Genomic DNA, 12,704 nt, shown 5'->3' with positions numbered 1-12,704 from the left:
GTTACTGACCAATGAATATTAACTCTTTGCTCTTTTTATGTAGTGATGTAGATAAATTATTTACTACAGTTAATCTAGATAAGAAAAATTATCCACTAACTAATCAATTTATATAAATGCAAATTTCATTTTAAACCTACCATTTCAGCATTCTATTTTTTAAATACAAATGTTATTGTGGATTATGCCATTAAGCAATATAAGAGTATTTTGATATGTATAATGTAGTCATTACTAATTTCTAGAAATATAAACAGTAGTACATGTTTTCTAACCTAGAAATAAAAGATGATGACTGGGCCTCCCTGGTGGCACAAGGGGTTAAGCACAGCACTGTGAAGCTAGCCACAGCTTCTGCAGCACAAATTCAATCCAGCTGGCCAGGGAGCTGCCCACATGGCGCAGCAGGCCTCTCCAATTTCGCCCACTGCCCCCCACAGCAGTGTGTCTCAGTAGATCTGCCAGTTCTGCTCCCCATTCTGTCTCTGGTGAATCCTCTCACCTCCTGCACCTCTGGCCTGTACCTCAATTCTTGTATGCATAAATAAACCTTTTTTGAAAAAAAAGATGATGACTGGGCCTCTCTGGTGGCACAGCGGGTTGAGCGCAGCGCTGTGAAGCTGTCCGCAGCTTCGGCAGTGCAGGTTTGATTCCCGGCTCGCCAGAGAGATTCCCACATGGAGCAGCAGACCTCTCTTGACTCGCCCACTGCCCCCCTCAGCAGTGTATTTCAGTCAGTCTGCCTGTTCTGTTCCCCGCTCTGACTCTGGTGAATCCTCTCACCCACCTTTGTCTCTGGCCTAAACCCCAGCTCTTGTATAAATAAATAAAATCTTTAAAAAAAAAAAGAGATGATGACTATGAAAGATTCACATAGGTCAAATACTAAACTGAAAAAATACAAAACATAAAAACAAAACATATAAGAACTCAGACTTAAGATAAAAAAATAATTACTACTTTTAACTATTATTTCTTCTTTTTCCCAAATTCTAACTTACATGTATGAAAAAGAAATTAAGCCCAAGTCCTTATCTCATTGCACCTAATATAAGATTATACTTTTAAAGGACATTTATAATGCGAATGAATATTGTAAATGCCAATGTGCTCTTCTTTATCTTTATTCTCTATCCCTGCCCTTCCAAATCCTTCCCAATATCAACTCTGTCACAGTGACTGTCCTGAACCTTAATTAAACAAAATGAATGCATAATACCAATATAAAATCCAGCAGAATCTCCACATTACTTGAGTAATACCATATGCTTATAAAATATATATAACAGCCTAATTTCCAAAAGGACCTATTTTTATATTCTGAATTTTAATAGTGTGAATATTTAAATCATGTAAATATTTAGATTTTAAAAGCCAATATTTCTCTTTTTCTTTTTTTTTATTTTCTGAAAAATGCCTGGCAAAATGATGCAGCAGCTTAAGAATCCCCTAAACTCATCCATGTTAAGATTCTGAGAAGAATTATGGTGTTTTCCTTATCTCTGTAACTCTTTTAACTTCATGTCTAGTGTTGCCTAATGAACACCCTCTTTTCTAGGTAGACCTGTCTCCTGTCATCTATAATATTATTCTATCACTATATCTAATTAAGAAAACTATGTAGCTCTTGAATAACTGCCACATTTTTATATCATTTGAACACTATAAATCTTAAAACCAATATCTTACTCTTGACTGCTGGGAAGCTTGAAAACAAATTTGTGACCTGTCTGATAGCTAGTTAGAATATTTTGGCACATACTTTCTATACAAATTTTAACTGTAGAATTATTTTAGCCTTATTTTCTATATTATTTATAGCTTATTATAAAATAATAATTTTTGCTAAATCTTTTATGTTTTCAATAACAAAAGAAAACAAAGTAAATACATGCATAGATACAATTTCTTTTTTTTTTTTTTTTTTTTATAGAGGCATGTTTTTATTTATTTGTTTGTTTGTTTTTTGTTTTTTTTATACATGCACTGGGTACAGTCAGAAGCGCGGGAGGGTGAGAGAATTCACCAGAGCCAGAGCGGGGAGCAGAGCAGGCAGAAGGACCGAAGTACACTGCTGAGGGGAGCAGCGGGCGGCAGGAGAGGTCTGCGCACCATGTGGGACCCTCCTCCAGTGGCCGGGGAGCAGCCGGGGATCGAACCGGCGCCGCTGAGGCCGCGGGCAGCTTCGCAACCCAGCGCTCAACCGCTGCGCCACCGGGGAGGCCCCATAGATACAATTTCTATATCTTGTTATGTTGTTCATTTTGCCAGAAAAAAGATTTTCCTCCCTCTGGCCACTTATCCTAATTTATTAAACCTGTCAGAATAAATATATATCATATCTCTTCTATGAAACTCTCTATAAATTGCTAGATTTCTCTATAAATTCTTAGATACCTGTCTGTATTTATAACAATAGCAAGAATTGGCAACAGTGGAATCATCTTTCCTCTTTTGTGCAAAGTCTATTTCTCCATCTCTAAAACCTGACATAAAGAAAGATTTATCAATAGTTTAAGGGAAGATAGGACTTGTTCATGATTGCATTAAAAGTCCATAAACAAGAAGGGAAATAGGGAACAGTGACCCTTTAGTCCTTTCTTCTTCTCATGCTGTTTACAAAGGAACTCACTTTTGAGAAAACAATAGAATCACAGAGATGGAATGGACTTCAAGAGTTTAATCAATTCTGGAAATGAATCATTCACTAAGGTCTGAAGTCACACAGCAAAGCTGATTGTGTTTTTAATAGGTGTACATGCACACCTTTTGCAGGGTTATATGAACTGCATCTTTCATTAAATTCAGTAGTTGACTTTTCAAGGCTTTTTTGAGATTTTTTAGTAGGTAGAATTTTATACCTACCCTCCAAGTCACACTCAAAATTTTTATTGTAAACTTGCATTATACTAATTATGGATTTAAAGAGGATAGATGCATTCCTTTTCAATATAAATTATGGAGGTTTTTATAAATGTGCCTTCTAAAGTGTTCAACTGTAGAAATGGTTAAACACATCTACCAACAAAGCAACAAAATAGGCTTGTCAAATAAAGCTATTTACACAGACATTTCTTGAAGACAGATTACAGGCTCAAGAGATCAACTGAAACTCAATACCTTTTCATGTGTTTTCATCCTAATCACATTTTTCTTTGTAATTTTGTCAGTCACCTCTTATATGTATCAAGTGTAATACCTTCCAATAATAACTCAAGTACATGCTTGGTTAATAATCTTCTCCTCAAAAAGTATGGTATGAAAAATGGTGACTTACCATTCTATGCAATTAGTTAAATTTGTTTAAACACTTTCCAAAATATTAGAGGATAGGAATATAATAATCACATGGTGTTTATACATGTAGAATCATCAGATTATTACTTTACCCTTTGTTTCCTTTCCTTAAGACAAAGGAAGCAGATTCAAAGATAAATCCAACCTTTTAAGTAGATAGGGATATTTCAGTGTATTATTAATAATAATATTTAAGCAATCAAGTAATCCTATAGGTATATATCACCTTTTCTTCAAGAATATTTTATGATAACCTAAATCGTTCCCTTTAAAACAACATTGGTGCCATAAAACATCATTTAATTCAAAGGGGATTAAACTGCTTTCCAGGCCATTTAAAAATTTAGGAACAAATACGCAGTCTCAAAGTATATAAGAACTGGCTTGTCCCCCAACAGCAGGTTTCAATTGAGTACCATGTTATTTACTGTCTTTACCTCATGAACCATTCCTAATAGAAAAGATACTATTTCCTTTTAGAAAGATTGGAAAAACAGAGCTCCTTAACTCAGTTATGTTGAGTTCCTTAACTATGTCTACATATTCCTTCAGAGTTCATCTCCAAATCTGATTCCCCTGCTCCAAGGACTTTCTGTACCTGGGGAAAGTTTCCAAGCCATCTTCACAGGCACCTTTGCCTTACCCACGTAGGCCAGATTCCCCTGAGATTCCATGCTTTGACGTTCTCTGAAATTTTAGTTGTTCCAATATGCTCAATTGTATCCTTAAATTATAAGACCTCTCCAGTTAACATCTAAGTTTTGACTCCAAAACACCCTGTTATCTCAATGTCTATATTTCAAATCTCACCTGTCTCAGGTCTTCAAATCTTGCAACCTATCACTAACGGCAAGTGAAAAAACCTTTTTCCTGGAATTTAGGTTATACAACAGCTCCTCAGACTTCTTTTAATTGAAAATGTTATTAAAGATCTATAGAGTGGGAAGGAAGAGTCACAAACTGGTGAGTCATCTTTGGGGTACTAGAAAGGTTTCAAGGCACTCACTGGCATAGTTTATGATGATGAATACAGAGATATTTTTTTTTCTACTACAGAAAGTAAACATGCACACCAAACCAGTGAAACAGGTTGGACTATACAGTACTGCTACCCTCAGGCTGCAACTTGGAAGTACAGACACTATGGCACCTTCCTGCCTACATTGTTTCCCCATTTACTAGTCAAAGAGAACGTAAGTATAATTTCTAGAGACTGGCTGAATCATGAGAAACATTCATTGCAGGTGCGTAGGGACTTTCAAGTCACCTACTCCTGGTTACGATGAAAGTTAAGTAAACGTCTCAAAAAGTAATGGAACTTTTATGGAGTTGGGAGAAAGCTCAAACCTTGAGGCACCAGAGCCAGACAGCATGCCTAAGTACTGGACAATGCTGTGTAGATCATTACATTAATATAGAAACTAAAAGATGCAATATGGAAAGCATTTATAACCCTGATTTCTCTCTTTTTGAAACAGTAAAACAAATGCTTCTGGAAAAATAATGAAACAAATTCCTTCGTAAAATTATAGGCTCTAGGCAGCCAGGGTGGAGATCTTGTCTTTGGCAACTGCTTCTGAAACCTAAGGACAATTTTCTCAACTTCATAGGATCTCTTTGCTTTTAGACAAAGTAAAACTATTGGACTTGAGGTTCTCTGAGCTCCCTTCTTCCTTGAGTATGCTAATATTCTGCAATTTTTTTTCTCTAACTCTGACAGTCAAATTCCCCTGCAGCTGATTAGTAGAGTTCTCTCTTCTCTGTAGAGCATAGGTGGGGCTGGCCTTGCTTTCCACAGTGGTAAGCCAAATCTTTTGTACACTGAAACAATTTTCCCTCTGAGCTCTAGTCTTTCATAGATTAGGACCTTCCCAGATCTAGAGAACTAAGAAGAACTGAGGTAGAAAGGTTACCATTCAATAAACAGCTTATTTCCTCTCCCAGCTTATTTTAGCATTGAACTCAGAGATAAATTTTATTTCAAAAATTCTAAGGATAGGGCTTCCTGGTGGTGCAGGGGGTTGAGCCCCTCACCGTGAAGCAATCTGCAGTCTCTACAGCCTCTGAAGCACAAGTTCGATCCCCAGCGGGCCAGGGAGCCACCCACATGGCGCAGCACCTCTCCTGCCTCGCCCGCTGCTCCCCTCAGCATTGTGTTTCAGTCAGTCTCCCTGTTCTGTTCCCTACTCTGTCTCTGGTGAATCCTCTCACACCCTTCCCCCCACTTCTCTGGCCTGTACCCCAGCTTTTGTATGCATAAATAGATGAATCTTTAAAAAATAAATCTGAGGATAAATTAGCACAATGTATCTTTTACAAAGTGGCAGGTGGTCTTGGGAAAATCTGACCAGGGAGGAGGAAAAGAGAAAGAATCCAGAAAATGTTCATGGGGACTGAGTTCCTGAGGTAGGAGAGACTCACTCAATGGATGAAGAATATAGCTGGATAGTGACAGATTCTTTTCTCCTTTCAAAATTCTGAATTGGGTCTTTCTTACCCATTAAGGGTCTTTCTTACCCATTAAGGGAGGAGAAAGTAAAAAATGCATCTCCATTCTGAAAGAGAACAGGTAAGAAGCATGCCCAAGGGTAGTCTCTGGAGTAATCTTAGCTTAACGCATTTTCCAGGTAGCTGCCTACCAGGAAAGGAGCCACATCTCTCCCTTCATCCCTACATGATCTTCCATTGTCACGGGCTAAAAAAGTGCTGCTCGGTGGCACATGTGTTTGCAGATGATATGCTGCTTCCTTACCTTAGTAGTAGTAATGAAAAGCACGTGCCCTATTCCTTATGGCATACTATTTATACATTTGTATTCATATTCAAATGAATTAGGAAAAACACTTTAGCATTTTATCCTACCCTAGATAATTAAATTTATGACTCCTGAGAATATTATGAAGGTTCACATATGAAGTCTGCATATAATTCTCTGTGGGGTTACTCTGTCATTAGAATGAAAGGGAGTAAGTGCTGTTTATGTTTGAAAAGACAATTGAGATCTGTTAATAGTGTTAAAAAGGAAACAATTAGAGGGCAGCCTTGCCTAAAATAATGTTTTCTTTTTTAAAAAAGATTTATTTATTTATGGATACAAGAACTGGGGTACAGGCCAGAAGTATGGAGGGGAGTGAGAGGATTCACCAGAGACAGAGTGGGGAACAGAGCAGACAGACTGACTGAAATATGCTGCTGAGGGGGAGCAGTGGGCAAGACAGGAGAGGTCTGCTTTGCCATGTGGGTTAGATCCCTGGCCGGCCATGTGGATAGTTTCCTGGCTGGCAGGGGATCAAACTCATGTTGCAGAGGCTGCTGATAGCTTCACAGTGCTATGCTTAACCCCTTGCGCCACCAGGCAAGTCCCTAAAATAATGCTTTCTTTTGCTTAAAAAACCTTGTCCCACTCACTTTCTGATGACTACAAAAACCTTTCATTTTCTGCAACTTTCTCACCATGTCTTTTTACCTGCTAGATGGGATGCTGCCTGATCCTTGAATAGTTGAATAAAACAAAGTAGTTCTCAAGGTTATTAGGAATTTTGTTTTCTTAACAACATTGTTGAAGATAATCTTGGAATGACTTTAATTTGTGGGGGAAAAAAGTTCCCAATACCATTAGAAATATAATTGTTGACAACATATGGGCTCCACTAACCAGGAAACTTTCAGCTAGCTTCCTGGGTAAAAAATGGTACAAGATATACAGCAAAAGGCACTAAAATGAATAACATTTGACAATGTCTATGGCTAAGCTCTCTCAGTTTTGAGTAGAGAGAGCCCAATTAATCTAGAAAATTTAGATATATGGCCTTAGAAAATCATTATTCAAAGCACATGATGGAGTTCTAATGATAATCTACTGTCATTTATTATCTTCATAGTCAAACTACATAAATCACCCATATGTTTAACGAATAAAACACAGTAGTTGAATATAGTCATTATGTCAGAAAACACTCATTTATAAGAATAGCTGATGATAATTAGCATTATTTCAGAAAACCTCTGAATCTTTTAAAAAAAATACTATTAAGTCAAAGGCAAAATAAAACAACATTTAAAAATGACTTTTTCATCTAATTTGACACTTTTTAAAATTACTTTCAGACGTAGATAGTTATACAGAAAACAGAATAATTGTAGTGTCTGCCATAAATTAAGACTCGAAGATATATCTTGATATGTTTTATGTGATATTAGACAAAATTATAAAATACCGTACCCTCACACATACAAATAAAGTTGCAAATCATCCCTAGGGTGCTTTCCTTTATAACTTAAAAAATAATCCAGAAATAATTTAAAACCAGCAAATGATGTGCCATCATTTCTCATTAATTCCTACCTGATTAATAGGTTCAGTTAATCTTAAGACAAATATAACTGGAAATACTTCAGTAAGATAGATCTGAATTCTTTGTAGACCTACCAAGGATACATTTCCACCCAGATGACATCTGAGGAAAACACATTCCTCATTAAAGATTTTTCATGGTATGCATTAAGGAAAATTCTTTTGGATAAAATTAATCTCACAAATATTCTCAGAAAGCTTATGGATCTGGGCATATCATTTTCCAGCTCAAACCACAATGTTCAAATTATTTATTATAGTTGTTGTTTTTTTTTTTTGCATGCTTCCTCATAGTTACTGATTACTAATTCTGAAAGTAATTATATGTATATATATACATATATAGAGAGATGATAAGTGATATTGAAATAGTTGCTAGATACATACATATATGCTACATATCAGAGAAAGGGAAAGTTACCCTTTTAGAGTGGAACATATTACCAAAAACAAACTAACTATATACAACTAAATTTTTCACAGGATCATGCTAAATGAGCCTTCCCCCTTATTTTTCTTCAATAGAATGAACTAAATAACTTTTAAATGAATTTTTAAACAAAAATGCTTTATAACAGTATTTTATGCATGAATTAAAATAAATCAGGCAACATACAGAATTAAGTCAATTCTAGGAATTTAAAAAGGTCAAGTAGCGAAAGGAATAAGTAAAATAGAGAAGAAAGCATAGGCATTCTAGAAGATAATATACTTTTGTAACTAGACAAGTCTAGGATGATTTTATTGTTATTCTGTTATGTGTTATATTTCATAGATATAGTTACATGCTTGATTATATGTACTTAATGGGAAACTGTGTAGCTTGGGGATTTTCTTGGTGGTAGCTTCCTAAGAATATAATTAAACAAATAGATATGTCACAGTCAAGTAGTTTTTTTTTTTTTTTGAAAAAAAAAAAACCTTGATCAAAGTGTCTTCTGCAAAGGTGGTAAATAATTCATTGAAAAGTAAAGTACAATAGTCAAAACCATTGCAACAAATAAACATTAGTTCTATTTTCTATTTTTATTTTAAAAAATTTCCTCATGCAAAAAAAAAAAAGTAAAATGCATGAGGAATGTTGTATTTATTTCTATCAACAAGCCTAACCATGGACACCCAAGCAGCTCAGGCCAATGTCAACAAAGCCAATCCCTTCAAAGGACAAAGGTATCTGATTAAGTAAGACCTGTAACATAAACCACTCTCCCCAGCTGATAGGCTCTCTCCCCTGAGATCCTGTTTTCTACTTAGAAATATGCTACACTAATTACAAGAACACTTAGTTGGCAAACACAAGAGATGGCAAAACTTGATTACAAATAAAAATCCCACTGGTAGAGACAAAAATTAATACTCCATCAATGGTGAAAAAGGGCTAACATGAAAATGAATTGGAAGTCAGCTGCCCAATCCTTCAGCATTACATCGAGTGCAAGGAAAAGGCTTCCCCATTCTCCACCAAATTTGTGTTGGTCAGGTTGTCGAGCGCTACAGGGACAGCAGGCTGGCTTCCTCTAAAACAACAACAATCCTGCCTCATTCACCACCCTCAAAGTTCACGTAGAAAATCCACAGGGCACACTTGTGCACAAACACACAAACGCACAGGCACACACACACATATTCACTCACTTGGTAATCCACACTGCTTAAATTTCTGATTAACAACATTTCAGGGAGTGTTGGCACTTACCTTGCAAAGATGTGTTAGGTAAACTTGCTTCATTCTCTCCCATTTTTGTATTTCTTTTAAAGGGGGCCAAGCAGTTTCAGGTTGTGTCAGCTACCTTGCACGCTTTGTGACCTTCTGACTTTCTACTGTAGTATTGTAACAGTATACTACCTGCTTTCTTCTGTGAATAATTACCACTCTGCTTCCTGAGTTACCTGGGCTTGCAGGACCTGTTTTACTATGAAGTAAGATCACATCTTTGATCCAAGGCACTGCTATTTGTGTGCTTTACAAAACATGGCTTTGTTTCAGTTTTGATAAATACTTTTAATTCCCTACTTTCACTTTATTCCAGAAACAATCTACTTTTTTTTTTTTTGGTGAAAGTGTGTCGATACTACCAACACATCATGGTGCAGAGCCAGGGTTATGTTTGATCATGTTTTAGTGTTCTGAGCTGTTTCTCGTATAACAATAAAATTTCAAGTGAATTTTGCAATGTCCACTAAAAAAAATATTTATGTGAGAGAAAAGAATGGAATCAGTTTTGTGCAATGGTGGAAAGTCAGGCATCTCTCATACTAGATATACAACAATAAGCCAGATTCAGATCTTCTTTGAGATTCAGTTTCCTCAACTGTAAAATGGGAATAATACCTATTTCAGCAGACTAATATGAAGATTAGATTTATCTTCTTGCTAACCCTCCTGTTGTTCTTTTCTTCCTACTGTTAAGTGCAAAGAATGCCAGACTAGAACATTGCTGTCACTATGTTCTGAAGTCAGTTGTGCCACTTAACTGAGAGACCTTAAAGAAATGATCAGTCCAATCCTAGCTCTCAAGACGCTCACTTGTAAAAGAAGGATACTGATATTTTCATTGCCTTTTTAATATAAACATAATATTAACTTAAACTAGTATGCCTCAAATAAAATTATCTGTGCCAAAGAGGAGCAAGAAACTGGAGCTTTATCTTTCTTCACTTGTGAGAGAGGACTTAGATCACAAAAATAAGTCAGTGTGTTTAGCTCTGTCACCATGGACATCAAAAAGAAAAAAGAAAATTTCTCTATTCTTTCCAACAATTATCTTTTAGCTTAGACTATTAAAGAAAAAATCAGGTGTCTAATAGTTCACTTGATGTTTTTTTTTTAATTTTCTTTTTAAAAGAATTCATATAACCATGCTAGCTAGTTTATTAATAAAAAATTGATAGCATAGTTTATGTAAGCAATACAATATCAGAGTAGTTATTTTCAAAAGTATTAAAAAAATTAAATTGAGATTAAAAAATCTTTATCACAGCTCATTTTCAATTCTCTTACTAATTATCTCTCTGTTTCTCAGTTTCCTCATCTTTAATATGAGGGAAAAAGACCATTTACTATATAAAACACATCCCATCACTTTAATGCCAGGAGCCAATGTTTTGAAATTCACACTGCGGTTTGTTCCAGAATACAGCAGGCCTTTGCCTAACATAACTGCATAATGTAACATCGATACTCTGCCACATAGTTTACCAAGAGTAATCTGAGTTTGAATATTTGCCAATAAAACACTATAATCATCACATCCTGACTTCCCCATATGAGGAAAAACAGACATATCAATCCTCACTCATTATGACAAACTTGGAAATGAATTTGCATACCTGCCTCAGGCACCTAATATTAGTCAATAACAGGTATAAAGCACCTATTATCTACAAATTGAATTATGGCATGTGAGAAGTGACCAAAAAATGTATATTGAGCCAAGGAAATACATAACGACCTCAAAAGTTTTGTAGCTGCACAGAAAGTAATGTAAGTATGCATTCAGTAAAACTGAAATAGTTTCAATACTAACCAAGTGTCATGCAGATACTTTCTCTCTATCCATTCTGGGCCTTGTATGACTGGAAAACTTCCTTCCTACCTCTCCTTCACCTGAGCAGTTCATATCCACGAATTCTTGTTAAAACCAGGCTTGACTGTGGTATCTGCTTTGTATACCTAGATGTTCTTGTATAACTCCATGGTTCTTAACATATTGTATTAGATGTAATATCTAATTATTTCTGTCCTTGTAAGATGTTATATTAGAGACTCTTCTTGTACCCATCACCATATCCCTAGCAACTAACAGAACTTTTATCACATCCTATGCCTTCATTAATTTTTTTAAAGAAAAAAATTTTTTCTTAATAAAAAAAATTTAAATAAAATTGCCATTTTCAGAAAGGGTAAACTAAAGGATAAGGAAAAGAATGGCATGGATTGGCAAAGAAAATGATGGAAGAAAAATGTTGTCAGAGTTCAAAAGTGAAAAGAGATGGAGGGGTGGGTAATGGGCAGACTTACCTGCAAATCAAATAATTAAAAGCTACAGGATTAAAAGAGATGAGGAAATTTATAAGAATATCCAAAAATGAGGCAGTGAAAGAACAAGTAAATAAAAGAAGAAAAACCAGCTAATACTTTGGTTTAAAAAACTCAAGCAGGATCTCCCTGGTGGTGCAGAGGTTGTCTCAGTGCTATCAAGCTATCACCAGACACTGTGGCCTGAGTTTGATCCCTGACAAGGGAGCTAATCCACATGGTACAGCGTACCTCTCCTGACCCGCCAGCTGTTCCTATCAGCAGTATATTTCAGTAGATACTCCTGTTCTGCTCCCCACTCTGTCTATAGTGAATCATTTCACCCCTGTTCCTCTGGCCAGTTCTTGTATGCATAAATAAATAAAAATAAACCTTTCAAAAAATTAAAAAAAAACACATATGCACAAATAGCATTGGTGGTATTAGTATGCGCCATTAAATGGTTAAAAAAAGGAAACAAACAAACAACTGATACAATTACCAAGGTTTTCAGAAACTTGAAATGGAACTCAATGAATGTATCCTCTAGATGCGTTCTGAGACCTTGTTAAAAAAAAAAAAAATTTCACCAAGCACATTTTTGAATTAACATAGATGCCATAACAGCAAATATCATATCCAACTGTACGATCTATTTATTTGTGTTTTCTAAATCAAACTCCAAAGAGAGAGTGGCCAAGAAAGATGATATAATCATCACCCCTTTTTTACCCAGTTTGATGGTTCTACCTAGAAACTACACTTTAGAAAGAAACCAATGTTGCAGTTTTATCTTGTTGTGCATACTTATTGGGCCTCCCTAGTGTCACAAGGCATTAAGTCTCAGTGCTATAAAGTCTCAGTGCTATAAAGCAGCCACTGCAGCATGAGTTCGATCCCCGGGCAGGATGCTAAATCACATGGCACAGCAGACCTCTTCTGTCTTGCCTGCTGCTCCCCTCAGCACTGTATTTCAGTCATTCTGCCTGTTCTGTTCCCCACTCTGTCTCTGGTGAATCCTCTCACCACACCTCT

At 36.0% G+C, this 12,704-nt stretch overlaps 1 protein-coding gene across 6 annotated transcripts in view; it reads right to left on the bottom strand.

Moving 5' to 3' along the window:
• NAALADL2 (N-acetylated alpha-linked acidic dipeptidase like 2) overlaps positions 1 to 12,704 on the bottom strand; it is a 1,155,955-nt gene that overhangs the window by 847,987 nt on the left and 295,264 nt on the right. The window contains exon 1 of one of the 6 annotated variants that reach the window (XM_054700372.1): positions 9,348 to 10,206. The exons of the other annotated variants lie outside the window; for them this stretch is intronic. Coding sequence (XP_054556347.1) covers positions 9,348 to 9,390 — 43 coding nt within the window. The 5' untranslated portion in view covers positions 9,391 to 10,206. Of the gene's footprint in view, positions 1 to 9,347; positions 10,207 to 12,704 lie in introns of those variants that run through there. 6 annotated transcript variants of the gene reach the window in all.

This window comes from Talpa occidentalis, unplaced genomic scaffold (genome assembly GCF_014898055.3).
Source record: "Talpa occidentalis isolate TD23 unplaced genomic scaffold, MPIMG_talOcc4v2.1 talOcc4.4, whole genome shotgun sequence".
NCBI classification, from domain to species: domain Eukaryota; kingdom Metazoa; phylum Chordata; class Mammalia; order Eulipotyphla; family Talpidae; genus Talpa; species Talpa occidentalis.
The sequence above is the reverse complement of the archived record's forward strand: the minus strand, read 5'-3'. Positions and strand labels throughout refer to the sequence as shown.